The sequence below is a fragment of the Rutilus rutilus genome, assembly GCF_951802725.1.
Source record: "Rutilus rutilus genome assembly, chromosome: 17".
Lineage (NCBI taxonomy): Eukaryota > Metazoa > Chordata > Actinopteri > Cypriniformes > Leuciscidae > Rutilus > Rutilus rutilus.
In genome coordinates this window covers 25,857,066-25,877,350 of record NC_140230.1, presented here as the reverse complement: position 1 = coordinate 25,877,350, position 20,285 = coordinate 25,857,066, and the positions used below count along the sequence as shown (strand labels likewise).

Here is a 20,285-nt window from a genome sequence, read left to right as displayed (position 1 = left end):
ATTTTATTATTTTACCCAATTTTTGTTTGTGCTACTTATCGACTATTTCCTGTGAATGTGCAAGCACTTTGAATTCATTACTAAAGGAATAACAAAGTGTAGTAAACCGTAAAACTATTATTATTGTGATTAGAATAATAAATTCAAATAATATGGTAGCATAAACCTAAACAGCTTAAAAAAAATTGAAACAGCATAACGTATTTGTACAGCTAAAATAATTGGAAGCGACTGACACCAGAAGAAATGCACATTCAAGTTCAAAATGACCGTATGTGAAAATAAGGTGGATATTTATATTTGTTAGAATATCTTGCTCTCAACTTAACATGCTAATGACAAACATTGAAACATCTGAGGTTCCAACAGTTAAATGATGTTGGCAGTAAGCACTAAGGCAGCTCACTAGCTTTTAGAAGCATTACGCTCTGCAAGCATTACCTCGGCTTGACTTCATCACAACAGGAACTGGTTATGACTCAGCAGTAGGGAAGAAACAGTTACCGGTTTGGCGTAAACCACGTTAAAATTCAAAATGGTTAGTATTACCCTGTCATATTTAAATTATTATTAATACCCTATTTGATTACCTCAATTAAAAAAATCTCATGGTAAATACCATCCAGCATTAAAGTCACCATGAAATCAAAATGGACAATTCTTATTTTTTTATAGAATTTATTATATAAATTTATCCATGCACATCATTATTTTTGAAAAATGTATTTGCCCTCGTAATCATTAATCAAAATAACTTCTCCCTCTTGCAGCGGCATCTCTTTTATTTTCTGATGATGTGTTTTTAAGTACGACGGCTGGACAACCTGTCACTCACATGAGATCCAGAGCCGGACAGTAACGGAGTACATTTACTTGAGTACAGTACTTAAGTACAATTTTGAGGGATCTGTACTTTACTCAAGTATCATTTTTGGGGAGTACTCATGACTTTACTCAAGTACATTTGAGAGGCAAATATTGTACTCTTTACTCAACTACATTTCTATCCATAACCGTGAGTACCCGTTACTTCTTCTAAAAAAATCTCGGAAACCCTCAATTTGTTGGTTCCCTCTCAAACATGATTGGATTGTGCAGGCGACACTGATTGGGACAGCCTATCAGCAATCACCTTCAGCTTTCCACCAAAGTCAACTCCATTGTCAGATTTAGATAAGAGACGAAACAATGGATGAAGACGCAGCAGGTCCATCCCGGGAATGTGCCAACCCATGGCCCCACCTCACCAGACTATTGTAACATTTGTTGTGGGTGTTCTCGGGGCTTAAATCTAAATATAAACTTTATGTAAATATAAATAAAACCCTCGGACACGGACGAGCTCTTTCCTTTCTTTACTTTCCACCTTTTCTCTTCTCTCCTCCACTTCCCTCTCAGTATTTCCGCATCATAATAAAAGTCCTCACAACAACATTGACTTTAACAGAAATATATACTGCTGAATTAACATTGAAATAATCAAATATAACAGCAGCATTAATCTTTTAATATAATGTGCTAAACTTTTAGCTCTTACACTACTTCCCCCTTATGAAAAGAAACGTCCTCGTTTCCTGATACCAAAAAAAAAAAAATACATCTGTAACAAAATATGCTTTCCTTACATTGGTACTTCAAAACAAAACACTTTGGGGGGTACAAGATTTTCAGAAAACAGGAATAAATCAAACATAATACAAATAACACTTTTTGAATGTGTCAGTTTTTCTGAACTTAGTTGCCATTACTCCAATCTTTCAACTATACATTAAACAATCCTGTACTCAAGAATTTTAGTTGAATATGAACAAAAATATGTGGAGATGGATATTAAAGTCATTACACATCCCTATACCGTAATGGAGGACGCACAGAACGTCCTGACCTTGTTCTCATGACACTTGCTGGCTGTTCTGTAGAAAGTTCTACATGGGATTCAGTTCCAGAACGCTCAGAAATTTCAACCTGAGGCTGAACAGGAGGTAATGTATCATCCCGCCTTTGAATCTGCTGAGTTGGCCTTACAGGCTCATGAAAAACATAAGGTCTGGAGCCTGAGAGTGCCGTAAGTGGGGGGCGTCCCATATAAGGGGATGTCATAACTGGACATGGATCAGGTGACCACACGGAGCGATAAGGTTTAAGCCGATTATAGTGAATAACTTTAGGCTTTGACCTAGAATCAAGCAGATCTTTCACTTTATATGTCACTCCAATGTCACCGGTCGGTGAGTCCAACCTGCTCAAAACTTGGTATGGACCAGTCCATTTCGGAGAGAGTTTGTGTCTTGACATAGCTGGAAGATCAACCCATACAAGATCCTGAGGTTGATAAGCCACATGTCGGAGATGGCGATCGTAGTAATGCTTTTGCTGTGCTCCCGCTGTCTGGATATTATCTGCCACGGTAGTAAAAGCAGAGCGTAGCCGTCCCAGCAAAGAGTGTACATATTCAGCCGGGGCTCCGGGTGTAGCCCTGGAAGATGCTGAGGGTACACCAAGAAGAAAGTCAGCAGGTAGGCGAGCTTCTCTCCCATGTGCTAAGAAGAAAGGTGTATGTTTAGTTGAGGAATGAACACTAGTATTGTAGGCAAATTCAACCTGTTTTAAGTGGTCATCCCATTCCCCACCTTTGGTATACAGATATTTTGCAAGCTGATCTTTTATGGACCTATTGGCACGTTCTACCATACCGTCTGACATGGCGTGATATGGAGATGTCCGTGTTTTATGAATCCCAAGCAGGGAACATAGTTCTTTCACCAAATCAGAATCAAACTGTCGGCCTTGATCAGTGTGCAAACTCTGGGGCACACCATGTTGGCTCACATAGTCTTCAAACAAGCACTTGGCGACAGTCGTTGCACGTTGATCAGTAACTGCATAGAGATTGAGATATTTGGTGAAGTAATCCATTACAACCAGAACATACCGATTTCCTTTCTGTGTAAGGGGCAACTCCGTTAGATCAGCAGCAACTTTTTCAAAAGGCATGCTTGTGACTATGTTTTGCATTGGGGCCTGCTGATGAGGTGTTTGTGGTCTCCTTGATTCACAAGCTTGACATTGGGCGCACCATAGAGTAATGTCCCTAGACATATGGGGCCAGTAGCATCTCACTAGAGCACGTTGCAATGTCTTTTGTGCACTGAAATGTCCGGTGAGTGAATGACCATGCAAAGTCTCAAACACGTTACGCTGCAATGCAGTTGGAACTACAACCTGCAGAATCTGTTCACCTGGCGGAGGTCTGACTCTTCGACAAAGGACATGATCTACAAAGGTAAGTCTTGCAAAGTCTTTCCAGAAATGTCTCAGTCCATTAGCAGCACCTTTGAGCGTTGTGTATGGGGGTCTTTTCTGCGTTAACACCCATTCACCGACAATGCTTAAAACAGGGTCAGCCTTCTGAGCCTGTAGCATATCGCCATTATGCATACCCAGGCATGTAACGCTGGAAAAGGCAGAAACCATAGAATTTGAAGACTCAAACCCAGAACTCGCAAAAGAAGAAACAGGTTGTGCAGAAGTAGGATGTGATTCGTCCACCTCAGTCTGCGTCGACGAAGAAACAAAATGGACAGGCTTGATCTCCAAGTCATTGGAAATGTTGTTCTCCCTTTCAGGTCGGCGAGACATGGCATCAGCATTGGCGTGTTTGTGACCATGTCTGTGCTCAATGGTCCAGTCATAGAGGTCGATCTCCAGAGCCCATCTTGCTCTACGTCCCGTTGGATCACCATCCAAAACCATCCTTCTCAGACTAAGCAAGGGCTTGTGGTCAGTAATGATTCGAAAAGAATGACCCATGAGATACTGACGGAAGTGACGAATGGACCAAACAATAGCCCACAACTCCCTGTCGTATGTAGACCATCGTTTCTCAGTAGGTGTCAAGATGTGACTGCCATAAGCGATGACACTTTCTTTGTCGTCAGCGTTCATCTGGGACAGAACACTTCCGATAGCTGTGTTTGAAGCGTCTGTGAAGAGCAAAAACTCCTTTGAAAAGTCTGGGTAGGAAAGAATTGGAGCATTGGTAAGTGCATGTCGCAACGAATTGAAAGCTTCTTGTTCTAACTCAGTCCAAACAAACAACTTTGCTTTCTGAGTTAGAGCATGCAGTGGCTGTGACATTTGAGCAAAACAGCGAATGAAACGCCTGTAATATGAGCACAGGCCTAAGAAGGCTCGAACTTCTGTAGGATTTCCGGGAGTAGGCCATTCCTTAACCTTCTGAATGTTTTTAACATCAGGCTGAAGACCGGCAGAAGACACAATATGGCCCAGAAATGTCACTTGCTGTTGAGCAAAAGAACATTTAGATGGTTTCAGCTTCAAGTTTGCTGCTTTCAAACGCTCAAAAACCTCTCTCAAATGTTGAATATGCTCTGCAAAATTCTTGCTGTAGACGATGATATCGTCTAAATACACAAGACATGTTTTCCAGGACAGACCCTGCAACACTAGCTGCATCAAATGTTGAAAAGTGGGCGGAGCATTGACAAGACCCATTGGCATTACTGTAAACTGATATAAAGAACGACCAGTAGTGAAAGCTGTTTTTGGTTTGTCTGTCTCCTCAAGCTGCACTTGCCAAAATCCGGATGAAAGATCCATGGTACTGAATATAGAGGAACCTTTAAGCGCATCCAAGGTGTCATCTGTTCTGGGTAAAGGATGGGCGTCTTTAATGGTGACAGAATTAAGGCCTCTATAATCGACACAAAAGCGCCAGGTGCCATCTTTTTTTCGTACCATGACGACGGGTGCAGCCCAAGGGCTATGACTGACTTCCACAATACCCTTTGCCAACATGTCATCCACCTGTGACTGAATCAACTCTTGCATCGGAGGAGAAGTACGATAGGCACGTTTTTTAATGGGAACTGCATTATCGGTATTGATTTTGTGTTTGACAATATTTGTACTACCAAAATCTGTAGGGTTCTTACTAAACAAATCACAATACTCATGCAAAAGTGAGTGCAGTTCGTTCACCTGAGGGTCAGAAAGATTCCCACTCTGAATCTCAAATGGAGGAGGTGCCTGTGTAGAAGGAGTGGACACATTACATACAGAATCTTGAGTGCATACAGAGTGTTGAACGACGTCATCTTGGTTAATTGGAGTGAATTCCCCCAGCTGCATACCTGATTGCAGTACAAAAGGGCTATTTGTTGGATTCAGGACTCGCACTACAGTTTGACCATTTTTAGCTACTGTAAGGGTGCGTGCAACTGCAATACCATCCAACTTAGATAGATATGGCTCAAGCAACCCACTGTAACCATCTGCTAAACCTGCATTAACAGCAAACGGTATAAGCTGAGCTGTACAATGCATCTCACACTGGGGAGGAACGGTAGTAGTTACAGTAATTTGAGCTGTGCAATGTGCAGGGGCAAGCTGAGATGTGCTTAACAATTGTAAAGTCTGATCATAAAGACAACATAACCCCTTTCCAACATGCAAGATTACCTCGTGCTTCTGGAGAAAATCCCAACCAAGTATGATACCCTGATTCACATTTCTGATGACCTGCATGTCATGCTGTAATGTCAGTGCACCTAATTTCAGGTTAACAGTCACAGTTCCCAGAGTATCTAGATTCTGACCCGTTACAGACTTTGACAGGATAAAATTACCCTTTAGTGGTCTTTTGCACAATGAAGGAAGTGCCATACGGGTAGTTTCATTAATAAATGAAATACTAGAACCAGTGTCTATCATGATGTGCATGTCAGTACCTTCAACAATGCCATTGATGTGTGCTGTACAAATGTCCTTCACCTTTGTAGCAGGGCAGTGTTCAGTCTCTGGATGGCTGGTGTCTGTAGTCATCATCTGTACGGTGTCGTGTGGGCTGGTAATGAAACAGCTGATGTGTGCCCCGTCGCATCAGCTAGTGGAAGTTTCCCTGATGATGGCTGTGATGATCTGGGTAGACATCATGTGGACCACTCTGAAGATCCAGGCTTGGATGCTGAGGTCTGTAATGATGGCCTTTGTAGTCCTCAAAGGTGACACGTTTGTGCTGAGGGCTTGGACTGCGTCGTTGAAATGACGAGCGGTTGTAAGACATGGTGTCACTCCGTTGTCCCCGTCTGTCGTCCTCGTAGTAGTCGGGGCAGGCTGTAGTGGAGTATTTTGGAGAATAGCCATCCTTGAACCTCTCCCTACGGTGAGGCGAAAACTCCACTCTGACATTATGCTGGTATGTGTCGTCACGTCGTCTGCCAAAGTCTCTGCGACGGCTGGGAGATCTTCTGTAGCTGTCAGGTGAAGGAGAACGAGCATCTGAACGTCTGGTTGGTGAATGTCCATACGGCGCATTCCATGCCATAGAATACCTTGTTGGACTGTGCCGATGTGGTGATGGGGTTTGGCGTGATCGGCTGCGTTCATCATGCAACTGCAGTTTCAGTGCTGAAACATCCTTACTTAAGTCTTTAACTGTGTTAGTTAGATCAATAACCGCTTGCTTCAGAAAAGTGTCAGTGTCAGAAATAACATTCACTGTCTGTGCTGCCGAATCGCCTCTCACTGCAGTTGGAAACGGCTGCACCAATCTGGCGGCCTGGCGTGCCCGCTCAGCTTGAGTAGCAACTTGGAAGGCCTCTTTGAACGTTTTCACGCCCCTTTCATGACATTTAATCTGGAGTTCTTGATCTAAACCAGCCAGAAATCGTGACAGTTTCATGTATTCAGAAGCATTCTGCTCAAAATCTGGAAAAGCTTCTTTGACCAGTCTACATATGTCTGCTGCATACACTTCCATTGGTTCATTAGGTAATTTGTGACGTGAATTTGGAAATGTTTGAAAAGATGCAATTACATCCTTCTGACCAAAAGCATCTTGCAATTGTTTTTTCGCTGCAGCAAAAGAGTGCTGAGTTTCAGATGGAAAATTGTCCCAAACAATGAACAGTTCAGGTGGCAATCTAGTAGGCAACTCTGCTGCTAACACTGCATCCAAATCAACACCGCTATCTTTATAGCGAGCCTCTTGAATTACCTCATAACGACGGGCCCACAGCTGAAAAGACTCAGAGCCATCGTTGCGAAATGGCGGCGGTAGAGGAATGTCCTTTGGTGTGTGTGCACGGCGCGGCCGCGCATTGGGCTCCCGCGCTGCTTGTGCTTCCTCGTCTGACATCACTGAAGTTTATTCGCGGCACATTAACGTTCACAGCGTCTCGCTGAAATCACAGTAACGTTAGTAATGTAACTTACAGACTGCGTTCGGCCGGAATGTACCGTTAGGCGGAAAGAGAAGTAGCCTAATAACAAAAAGAAACTCGAATATCCGACGAAAAACACCGCTGCCACCAGTGTAACATTTGTTGTGGGTGTTCTCGGGGCTTAAATCTAAATATAAACTTTATGTAAATATAAATAAAACCCTCGGACACGGACGAGCTCTTTCCTTTCTTTACTTTCCACCTTTTCTCTTCTCTCCTCCACTTCCCTCTCAGTATTTCCGCATCATAATAAAAGTCCTCACAACAACATTGACTTTAACAGAAATATATACTGCTGAATTAACATTGAAATAATCAAATATAACAGCAGCATTAATCTTTTAATATAATGTGCTAAACTTTTAGCTCTTACACTATTTCAATTTTCTGAACAAGTTAATGATAGTTTTCGCTTCAAGTGTTTGCTGTGTTTACCAATGTAAGCACTGTGGCAGTAGTAATGCAATATTTAAAAAATTTACTCTTGTACTATTGATACTCAAGTACTTTTAAAAACAAGTACTTTAGTACTTTTACTTAAGTAGACATCTGACTGTAGTACTTTTACTTGTACTTGAGTAAAATTTAGCAAGGGGTATCTGTACTTTTACTCAAGTAATGAAGCTGTGTACTCTGTCCGCCGCTGATGAGATCACAACGATATATATAGGCCTACGTCACAACAGGGAAGACGTTCACAACTTCCGTTTATAGGTAGGGTAGGCAATTTTTGGAGCGGCTAGCAATAGTGAGCTAGCTTTGAAAGCATAAGATCCCACCCTCCCTTTAGAGCGCTCTCGAAAGCCACGCCTCGTTCAAAAGACATGAACGTGTGTATAGCAGAGTTTGCAAAGCATCTCGAGATGAAGGATGGCGTTACCACATAACATTACAATATAATAAACATAAAACAACTTAAAGAGCACTGACCTGTACCATCTGACTGCTGAAAATTAATTTTGGCGGTGATAGTGTTGCCATTGAAACGCACAATTTCGAGTCACGATTCACTAACCGCTCCGAGTATAACGTCACAGGTTTCCATCTCTTCCACATTACAGTTAGTTATGATGTGAACACAGCATACACTTGTTGTTTTGGTTCAGGGGGAACTGTAAAAGGTGGCTGCTGTTTCGGTTGCGGACGGTGCTCGGTGACTGACGGCTCTAATAGCATGAAACACGCTGATGACGTGATATCTGCACGAGCAGGGTGCACTGAGGTCCGAATGCAATGATTGAACGAACATTTTATGGTCCTACGCCTTCCACAGATGATATATATCCCATATATATTTCAGTATGACAACTGAAAGGGTTGAAGAATGTCGGAAACCAAAAAGTTGATGAACCCCATTGACTTCCATAGTATTTTTTTTTTTTTTTTATCAACTGTTTGGTTAACCATATTCTTCAAAATATCTTCTTTTGTGTTCAACAGAACAAAGAAATTCATACAGGTTTGGAACAACTTGAGGTTGAATAAATGATGACAGAATTTTCATTTTTTGGGGTGAACTATCACTTTAAATTAGTGTTTGCTAACAGGATGTGAGGAGACTTTCAACCAGCATAACAAAACAAAAAAATCTGGAACAAATCACTATACCCTTACTTTAATGCTGACTTTAGGCAACGTTCGCAATAATCTCACATTGTTTATTTGTGGAGAAAAGCTTGACGTCTGAATCACGATAATCTTTGTACTGTTTCCCCCAGTGTAGGGTGTGAGACTCCACCGATAGTGATGACAAACAAAGAGACAAAGCACAGCTGACATTCGGTTACTGCACAGAGGAAGCAATCAAGTCTTTAATGTTCCTCAGATAAACAGCACGGCTAGGTTCCATGTCACAATACAGGCGTCTGTTCTTTCGGCGGAACCCGCTCACTGTTGCCTCTGCTGACACTGTATTTGTTTCCAGTGGTATTTTCCTTGCAGCAAAATGTCAATTCGCTGTAAGCAACTGTAACATGTTACCCCTACAACAATGTGTCCAATTGGAGCTTAACCTCAGACAAATAGGGATAGGTCAAAATGTTGTCCAACAACTGACTATATGTGTTATCTAGGGCTTGTGTACAATATTTATATTATTTTAAAAGTATTTTTACATTTATATAATAATAAATAATAATATAAGTGTACATTTTTGAATATTAATAATATAAAATTGTAATTTAGAGGTTTTATTTTAAATGTATATATTAAGTATTCATAATTTTTCATTTTTAAATGTATATATTATATAATACATTGTATTCTACTTTATTTAATTTCATTTGGCATGTTGTTAGACGGTTTCACAGTGAAACCCCTCTCAAAAACGTATGATATTTTCTATTCGTGCCCACAACTACAGCCATATATATTCAGTCAATCGTCTTTGGCCATAGCATTATGTTCCTTTGTTGCACACCTATGTTTTTGAACATGTGTTTGTTTGCTTTGTTTCTGAACACAAGAATGCATCTTATGTAAAAGCCCCCTTAGAAATGCATCTGATTTTCTAACAGCTGAATAGTGGTTTAGGCAGCCCACTGACCAGTCAATTTTTTTGTCTTTTCTAATATGCTTTTTTGGATTATTTGAAGCACAGCTTTGAGAACTATACATTGAAGACATCTGACAAGCAAGGCTGTCTGGAATGAGAGCCTGTAGTCATTTGTGCATATACAGCCATGCATAAGGGGGTGGTGTGTAGCGGCAGGGCAGTGATTGACTCTTCATGGTTTCTCCCTGCGGAGACAGACTGTTACATAATGAAACAAGCTGCTCCAGGCTGAATGCCGGCCTTATTTCCGACAACACAACTGCCTACACACTCCTCCTCTCATTTGCTTAGCATATACACCTCAATACTCTGGCTCTGGAGTTGCATGTACATGCACACTAGTCGACTAGTCGGTGGGTTGCCTGAATTACATGTCAACTAATCGGTCTCAAACCCTGTATTTGGTGCACCTGCCTCTATGGGATATGTTTGTTTGAGGCCGGTTACATAAGATGTGCTAAAAAACAGCTTCATGGTGGGCAACAGAATGCAAGGGACTTGTTAAAAGTACAACTTTTGTGAGCGAAGGTTAAAAAAAACTGTGCGAGACACTCTTTGGAAGACTGTTGGGTTCTGTTTTGCTGTATGTGATGTGGCTGGGCTGTATAAAATGGCTTTGAGCTCTTGCTGTTCTGCTTAAGTGCTTGATTGTTTCAGTCTGGTTAGGTAATGTAGCTCCTTCAAATCACTTGGCCAATAGAGGGAAAGCCGAGCTCATTATGGTGGAAAAAGCAGTCAGTGCCACATCATTTGAGGAACAGTTAAACATCTTTTGAAAGTACTAGAGTCTTTATATGGGGGGGAAACTTGAGTTTTTCTAGTTTTAGCTTTATTTGTTGTGTTGTAGGGCTGGGTATCGGCAGCTACCTCATGATATGCATCACAATTAGTGTTGTCAAATCGATTAACTGCGATTAATCATCGCGTAAGTTAACATAAGTTTGTGTTTATGTAACATATGTGTGTATAAATTATATAAATGATCTAAAAAATTCACTTTTTTAAAGAAATGAACTTTTATTCAGTGCAACTTTTATGCACTAAATTGATCCAGTGACAGTATAATGTTTACATTACAAAAAGTGTATTTCAAATAAATCCTGTTCTTTTGTACTTTGTTTATCAGGGAATCCTTAAAAAAGGATACAGATATTAAGCAGCCCAACGGTTTTCAACTGGTGCTCAAAAAATAATTCTTATTATTATCAAATCAGCATGTTAGAATGATTTCTGAAGGGTCATGTGACACTGCAGACTGGAGTAATGATGCTGAAAATTCAGCTTTGCCATCATAGTGGCAAAATGTACAGTCCTAAGACAAGAACGGGTATTGTTGTAATTCATCTATAACTTTGATGATAGGTTTCGATCCACTTCAAATGTTGAATACTGTATGTTAATAACGGTTCATTATCTTTGATCAAATAAATGCTGCCTTGGTGAGCATGAGAGACTTCATTTAAAAAAGTCTTACCAACTTTTGACAAAAAGACTTTTGAATGGCAGTGTAAATACAAATGTACAGATGCACTCTATTCATAAATGATTGTTTCAGCAAGTCTGTCTGATATAATAAAGTACACATCAGTGTAATCAACTGCACATCAGTAAATGCATGTCATGTTTGTTTTCTCTGACGTTTTCTGTTTTCCTGATTCACACTGTGGTGGACCGTGGTAGGGGGTCGTTTTCGGGTTCTTTTCACCTCTTACTCTCCCCCCCTCCCCCTCCCCGTTTCAGGATCAGGGTGGAGTGCCGTTTCCTCCCTCTGTTTCCCAGGCCTCGCCCCCTCTGTTTTCCAAGGCAATCTGAATCACTCCCTGACATTAATGCACAGCCTTTCCACGGATCATTCTTTAAACAACACCTCACTCACGTCTTTTGTGTTTTGTATCATTTGGAACCCTGTCTCCCGGATCTGTTTCCTACTGGTTCACTTATCTTGCCGCTATTAGTGATGTCTGATCCATTAAGGGCTAATTTCTTGACTCAAGCTGCTCATGCTCAAGTTTAATGCAGCTGGATGATATCTGCGTAACACATTGCTCTGTTTTCTCACCAAACTCAGTGGTTGTGCGTCATTCGCTGATTGTCTTTCCAAAGGCTGGGGCTTCTGTCCGGCTGTGCTTTTAGGATATGATCATGGATATGTAGTCGAGTGCTGGTGTTTCTTAGCTTTTTTCTGGATGGTGTTCCCTGTTTGTTAGACATTAGGAGTCCATATTCTGACTTTTACACTCCTCATGTACTCATGTACACATTTTGAGTTGTGAGACTGCCTGTTCCTCGGACAGTGTCTTCCATCTGAACTGTTCGATATATATGGTCGTGTTCAGTGACATTGTGCTCTAGGACTGTAACTTTTTCATTTGTTCTCCTACTTCAACATTTGGAAAAACCAAACAGGAAAGGAAGTGGACGCTTGTATGGCTTGCTGCTTTCAAACAAGTTGCCATGGCAGCTGGAGTCCAGGTAGACTGATACATTTACACACTAAAATGTAGTAATGGGGGACTTATTAGTGTTTTAATTATTAAGGAGCAATTTGGACATGTTTTCCGAACCTCGTGAGTCATAATTTTGTCTGTTTTAGCTTCTTTGCTCTAATGTGTTTTCCTCCCTGTTGATTTGTGGGTTGCAGGTGTTTGGTTGGATATTTGTACTTATCTAACAGCATAGGTTTTTATAGGCTTTGTTTATATTTATATATATATATATATTTATACATAAAGCTACATTTAAGACAAGTATTAGAATGATCTAGCAAATATTTGAAAGTCAACAAGCACAAGAATGAACTGGGCTGTACCAAAAACTACAGCTCATTATAAATGAAGGTACTAAGTTTAATATTCTGGAGATTAGGAATGGATCCAGTAACTACTTTTAATTCATTTTCTCTGTAAGGTTTTTTTTCAGCAGTGGTTATTTATTTTTCTGTGTTTTTAGAGAAAAAATTGTGCTTACTAGGGCTGTCGAAATTAACACGTTAACTTTGCGATACATATTTTTTCAGTTTAACGCTTTAAAAATTGAATTGCCTGAAAAACCACTTCATGCGAGCGTAAAAACTTTTGCGATATGGGAGTTTTTGCGAAATGTACGTGTTTCCATTGGGCTTATTTTCAATTCGCAATTACATTTTACGCTAAACTGGCCAATTGCAAAAATCTGAACTGGCCCACCTGGGTCAGTAGAAAAAAACTTTTTTGAGCCCTGATATATTAAAGGAACAGCTAAATGTGACATTTATTATGATGGGTGAAGATTGTTTTAAGTTCACTTAAATTAAAAGTTGTTATATTTTTAAAGCCTATTAAATGTTAAAGTTGATACCTTTCAATTAAACCGTACTGTAATGTTGAATGACTAATTAAAATTGCTAAAATTGAGAACAAAATCAGTTTAATAAAGACATCAGTAGCAGTACGGTGGTATTGGCCTTCATTGTGCTTAAAAAGCAAATATTTAAATAATACCATCTTTATGTTGTTTCTACATTATTTTGGAGATTCAATGTGAAAGTATTACAGTCTAAATATATATATAAAATATTTACCAAAAAATGTGCAATTAATTAGTTTTTTTCTGATTGACAGCACTAGTGTCTTTTACTACAATTTTTAATGCATGAATTTGACTGGATACTGAAATAAAAACAGCCTAATTTGTCATGCCTGTAAAAGTCAATTGAAAATATTAATATTTTTAAGTTCATGAAACTTTCTGTAGTAAATAATTTACTCTAAAAATAATATTCTCTCTCCCTCTTACCAAGGCTGCATTTATTTGATAAAAACAGTAAAAAAAATAAAATAAACTGTAATATTGTGAATTATTATTATTATTATTATTATTACAATTTAAAATAGTTGTAATATATTTGAAAATGTAATTTATTCCTGTGATGGCAATATAATTTTCGGTCTTTTTTTTGTTGTTTTTTGTTTTTTTTGAGTAATTTGGAGTCATTTTCAGCAGTCATTACTTCAGTCTTCAGTGTCTAAAATTCTGATTTGGTTAATATTTTCATTAAAACAATGAATTTTTTTCAGGATTCTTTAAAGAATAGAAAGTTCAAATGAACAGCATTTATTTTAAATATTTTTGTAAAAATGTAAAAGTCTTTACTGTAACTTTAGATCAATTAAATGCATCCCTGTTCTTACAAAAAAATCTTACTGACCCCAAACCTCTTTTGAAAAGTATACTAAAAGTCACTAATATTTCAAACAGATAATATGTTTAATAACTGTCACAGCTAAGTAGGCATTGTTATAGGCTGATAATCTCTAAATGGCCTTTTAAATGGACCTGGCCTTGTATCTTACTGTACTTATGGATGCACAACATCAACCGGAAAGTTCAAAGCCACGTTCAGCGCCCATTTGAATGGGCCAAAGATGTGAGATTGTGAGTCTCTTTGCAGTGCTGGACCTGAGAGGAATGTGAGTGTAACATGGGGAAGCAGTGGCCTCTGGCCAGCTCACCATGCTGAGATGTGATTCTGATTTCACGATGGGGATCAGCTCTTCTTCTCACGAGAGCCGCCAGAAAACACTCTGCGTTGGGGTCTAAAACAATAGTGAGTCTTTGGAGGCTCAGCAGTTTAGTATGTTTTGATATTGAGGTTGGAGAAGGGTTGTGGAGTCAAGTATTTCATGCATGAGAGCGTCTCTGGATCTACTGCACAGGACACAGCTGCATATATGGGACAGTATGTCTGTCATGTTTCGTATGATAGCACAATATTATAATTCTCCCTGATGTGGCACGCTATATATAATATGCTTACGTAAACACTCAGCACAACACAAAGTTTGAGTTACATAAACCATCTGACCCAACGCCTCTTGTAGCCATTGATATACAGTACCCTGTGTTTGACGCCTCAGTCCAAGGCATTATTTCTTTGTCTCTTCTCCAGATGATGAAGGTGACCACCAGCACAGCACCATGGGGAGCGAAGGGGGCACGGCAGGGGACGGCACCCCTCCTCCCAAGCGCAAAGGCAAGTTCTCTACCCTGGGTAAGATCTTCAAACCCTGGAAGTGGAGGAAGAAGAAAAGCAGCGAGAAGTTTAAGGAAACTTCAGAAGGTCCTTTGTTCTTTTCTCTTCATGTTTGTGTTGGAAAAAACGTTTCCTTTCCTTGACTTTTCTTTTCTCTTAAATAACACCCTACTGTTGTGAATGTTTTCTTTCCTTTGCTGATATGAATGTTGTTTTCGCAGATGTTTTGAACAATAACTAGATGATTTCAAAATCCTCTTGCCCAGTGATTTCGTTACAGGTTTCGCTTGAGGACTTGGTACCTGACATGAAATGTTGACCCAACACTGTACTAAAAATGTTTAACATACAATAAATGTCCAGTAATTCAAATTTGCTGGAGATGCACTAATCTGTGGTTCAAAACCATGGAGTTATATACAACTGTGTGCAGTTGTGAGTTTAGCTTTTATATTATATAGTGTTTTTGTTCCCCCCTACAGTTTTGGAAAGAAAGATGTCGATGAGGAGGCCAAGACAGGAACTGATCGAGCAAGGAGTGCTGAAGGAGCTTTCTGACAATGGTAGGAGAGAAAAGTGTGTGTGTTTGGTTTGCGTGCGTGCATTTTGTTTTAAATATGCAGAAAAATTACTGTTAAGGTTAGGTTACAGTACACACTTTTAAAATGTGTAGATTTTGTTGTTGTTTTTCACCCACACCCAGAATCCATCATAAATATGCATCATAATCCAGGGCTCTAGAGTGCGACCAATTTGGTCGCATATGCGACCAAATTTTGTAAGTGTGCGACTAACATTTTTCCTAGGTCGCACCGGTGCACCTAACGTCCTCGCATCCGCTGCCTCTGCACGAACGTTTGTTGGCGTTTGTTCTCCTTTGACGGAACTCACACTCTTCTCTCACGCGATGCCACAGCTCGCAGCCTCGCACAACACGACAGCCCTGCTTAATGAGTGACGACGACGGAGGACAGAATTAAACATTCAAACGTAGCCTGGTTACACTTAAGGTCTGTTATATTAGTCTGATTTTATTTTAAATTTCGGCTTCCAAAGATTATAAAAAATAATATATTGAGGTAAAACCATTAAAAACTATCTACGCGCCACTTCTTCCCTTCGCAGCATTACGCTGTCATTTCTCCCTAAAACTCAGAATCAGAATCAGCACGATCGGTGATTGTTGTAAATGCAGTCTAGCTACTGTTGCTAAATTGCGGGACGCGTTTAATAATTGAAAGAGCTATTAAAAACACAAAAATCTGCGCAAGAGATGTTGTTCGCATGGCGGCGCGCGCTCCGAAACAGTCCGAGACAAGCAAATTATACTTTCGGTTTCATGTGCAGATTGTGCGCGTCTAAACGATCAATTGTACACAAAAGCGTGTCAAAATTACCGGCTTTGAGATTCACTAAAAACAGTTTATGTCTTAAATGGACGTAGTTATGGAAATAGTTGGGAGAATATGGTGCATCAGTAGCCTATTAGATCTGCACCCGGTCTTAAAGGGGCCGCAGTCTAATAAACATGCTGACGATTGCGCCATTACTGCAAATCAAACAACAAGAGAAAAATCACTCACAGCTCTCGAAAGAATAACTTCAGCTTTGATAAGCATTAATCTATTTATGATAAATTTTACAGTGTTATTTTACATTTTATTACTTTATTAGATTTCGTTTTAGACCATGCCTGAACAGTAGTAGGCCTTCCTGAAATTAAAGCACTGTGTAGGCCTATATAAAGTGTATCTTTGTTTAATTGTTTATCTTTTGTTTATCTATTGTTTATCTTTGTTTATTATATATAAAACAAAAAGAACCATAAGAATACAGTTAAAGTACTGTATCGATAAGCAGTATCAGTAAGAGTAGGAATACCGTTAATAATTGTGCTTCAAAAAATAAATAAAAGTTTTTACCTACACCTTCTTGTTTAAATTCATTTACATAATATGAATGTGTATAGAGCGTGATAAAAAGGTGACCTTAAAATTGTGGCGTTAAAGGTGATACATCCGAGGAAAAATGTGGGTGCACCCAAATTTTGTGCTGGTGCACCTAAATAAAAACGTTAGGCGCACCAGTGCAACCAAGGCAAAAAGTTAGTCTGGAGCCCTGTAATCAGATGTCATGTCATTTTGACCAAAACAAACAATTTTGTCCATAATATTTTTGTCTGTCATTTCCTGTTAAGTAGGGCTGGGCAAAAAAAAAAAAGATTTTTCGATGAATCGTTTTTTAAAATGTGGTCGATTCAAAATCGAATCTCAAAGGCCACGAATCGATTTTTTTCCATATTTATTTATCTATCACCCAAAAGCCATTATTAGTTTTCCTACATTGTTCATAGGCTTATATTTGAATGTTACAGCTAATGCTGTGAGATTTGATGTTTGTTTTATCTTAAACATAAAATAACCTGATCCTGTTTGATCAAGGCATCTGTTCTGACTTGTCCAATTTTCAGCATAAATGTTTCATCTTACATCAAAATCCTGTCTATTCATTGTATCCATTTGAAATATAGAGTTGGGTTCTGTTTTAGTGTACCTAAAATAAAGAGTTTAAGAGTTCTTAATTTCTTTTTATTAATTAACCACTTGTAAACTTAGGATTTGTATTAAAGCTATATTCATTGAGTCGAATCTGGAATCGAATTTAGAATCGAAATCGAATCGAATTAAGAGCTTGCGAATCGAAATCGAATCGAATTGGAACATCTGAATCGATACCCAGCGCTACTGTTAAGCTGTAATTTTTGGCCAGGTCATGCAATTATTCCATTAAATATTTTTTATCACTATCTACTTGTCTATTTTGGATTCATAAAATGTTGGCTACTGTATGAAATTAGTCTTAGTTAGCAAAGAGTTGGCTGTTTTATTCCAAAATGTCATTTCCACCACAGAATGTTATCCTATGGAGTACATAATCTGAAAAAGATGGAAAAGACATTGGTTCAGGGAAAAAGGACTAAAATGGCTTGATTCTTCTGTGAGGAATGTATATGACTAATTGTTGGACACTATTAATTAGATATTATGTAAACTAGTGATATGTGTATGGAGAGAGTTCTTTCTAAAAGTCTGTATGTCCAAAAGCACCCATAGTGTGTGTGTGTGTGTGTGTGTTTCAGGCAGGGGGGTTTGCGCCTTTAATTTCTGAGTGGTCTCGCTGTATTTCTTACATTCCTGTCATTGTGGTCTATGATGATACTGGACATACCAACAGAAAAAGCTGGGCCTCAGAAGGAAAATAAACATTGTGAATGTATTTCCCCCTCATTTACAGATGTGCGTATCCATTAGTGCTGAATCACAGGTCTGTGGCTCAAAGCTATTTTGATACATGTGCTATACTTTAATTTCAGTGCACTGTCTCTCTTCACATCAGAAAAAGACAGACAGCTCAGTGAGGTTGTATGTCATCTCAGCCCCACATAATGTGGCAGCAGCCAGGGGAGCTGAGACAAATTCGGCAGTTTTCAAGGCAGATGAAGGGTGTAAATTTCAATTTGATACTTTTTTTTTTTTTTATCTTCATATTTTTATCTTCAGGAGCAAAAAGCTTTGAAAGTCATGCGCTGTGAACCGGCTGCTTTTGGAGGCCTATTTATTTGAAAGCTGCTCGTGTAACCTTTGAGAGATGTGTGAGGAGACGCAACCTGTACTTCAGAGCTAGTCGTAGTTACACGCTTGTGTCGCATTTCAGACGCAAGCCACATTAGTCTCTAACCTGATGCAAACCTGGTCTTTTTTTTTCAATAAAAATGCAAATCCTTTTGAATTTTTCAAGGTTACCTCTCCCAGGGAAACAAATATTTGTTCAATGAATACTGTACTAAAAGGTGAAACGTGTGCCTTTTCTGTCTGTGCACCTCCTGTTTTTTAATTTTTTAATATTTGTGTGTGTATATTTTGTATTGTTAATTGAGCAATAAGGTATGATTCACAAAGCATGTGAATCAACTCAACTCAAATGCCTTTTTTCTTGTGGAAACTACAGAATAAGAATATGAATGACACACATTTTAATTAAAGTAATGAAATTAAAACCTGGATGACTTTCTTTCCTCCATGGAACATAGATTTTAGGAAGTGAATGGTGACCTGGGTCTGTTAAACTCCAAAAAGTACCATAAAAGCACCATAACAGAAGTCCATACGTCTTTTGTACTATATTCTAAGTGTTAAGTCATACAGTACAGACAAATGTATTATGTGTTATTCACGTGAATTTTGCTTATAGCTCTTAAATCTAATTTGTGCAATTTGAATATGCATATACTCACTTTTTGCACATTGCAGTTGGTCACGAGATACACAAAATAGGGTGTCTCATGGCATCAGTGAATGTTTTTGTGTCATGAAGAAGGTGTGGAAAAATTGCATTGCGCTGACTATAGATAATCTCGCCTAACGTTGATGATGGCAATAGTAAAACTGTTGACCTGCCTTTTATAATATGATATGAATCCAGTTACTTGCCATATAGTTATGTTTTTTTTTCTTTGTTAACAGAATCAGGTGAGGCCCATGGCCACAAGACACACTATGTGAAGAATGGTCACACTCTGCCTGTAGGAGTTGGTGGAGGTCTGGGGCTAGAGCAGGTTCACTCGCCCTCTGAATCTGAATTCAGAGTCAACCCTGTCTGGCTGCCGCAGCATGATGACCGCAGAGGCCGTGCCCCCTCCGATGGCGATCATCGCGGAGCATTGGGTCCCCGGGCCTCCAATCAGGACGAAGGCAGGAGAAGTGGTTGGTCTGTTGGGACGGAGGACTGGAAATCTAATCTGGCCTGGCAGGGAGATGATATCCGACGTGGAGGAAGACCTCACGCTGAAATGGACAAGAGGCCTGGGCTAATGAAAGCCCCATCCGAGGATGGGCGCAGAACTCGCCCCGAATCTGACTGGAAGCCGACGCTTCCTCGTCACTCGTCTGTCGAAGAGGGAAGGGGAAGACAAGGTTTGTAGGATCAATTCTCTTCACGTTTCTCTAGTTCCCTTTCTACCTTCCTCTCCTTTGTTCTCCACACTTCCGCCATCACTGCATCACCTTCTGTTGGGCCAACTGGAGTGAGACAAGTGCCTGTGTTCCCATGGGTTCTGCTCCAGCTAAGGTTCTTATTTAGGAACTGAGTGCAGCTAAGCTGAATTCTCCTGTTCTTTCCTAATTAATAAACCACAGTCACCTCAATCCTCATCAAAGCGAACATTATCATGTGTGACCCGTGCTGGCAAAATGAGTCGGAATGTGCAAAGGCTAATTTCGAGCTACAGGCAAAACAAGTAAAACAATTTCAGTTTTGGTTGAATTCTAGGTTTTCACAAAAATAAGTTCATTAAGCCATCATCCAGTGATCCAAATGCTCCAAATAGCAATAAATAAAACATCTAAAATGATCTTTATTTGAACGTTTTCTGAGAGGAGTACCTTTCCTGAGTGCCATTTTTCTCTGCTCGCTTCTT

At 39.5% G+C, this 20,285-nt stretch overlaps 1 protein-coding gene across 5 annotated transcripts in view; it reads left to right on the top strand.

Annotated features, from left to right (window-relative positions):
- phactr4b (phosphatase and actin regulator 4b) overlaps positions 1–20,285 on the top strand; it is a 52,430-nt gene that overhangs the window by 19,318 nt on the left and 12,827 nt on the right. For 4 of the 5 annotated variants that reach the window (XM_084385229.1, XM_084385227.1, XM_084385225.1 and 1 more), the window contains 3 exons: positions 14,726–14,896; positions 15,292–15,372; positions 19,333–19,782. In XM_084385229.1, the coding sequence (XP_084241355.1) occupies positions 14,726–14,896; positions 15,292–15,372; positions 19,333–19,782 (702 nt within the window). Of the gene's footprint in view, positions 1–12,124; positions 12,271–14,725; positions 14,897–15,291; positions 15,373–19,332; positions 19,783–20,285 lie in introns of those variants that run through there. The other variant, XM_084385226.1, reaches the window with a different exon arrangement.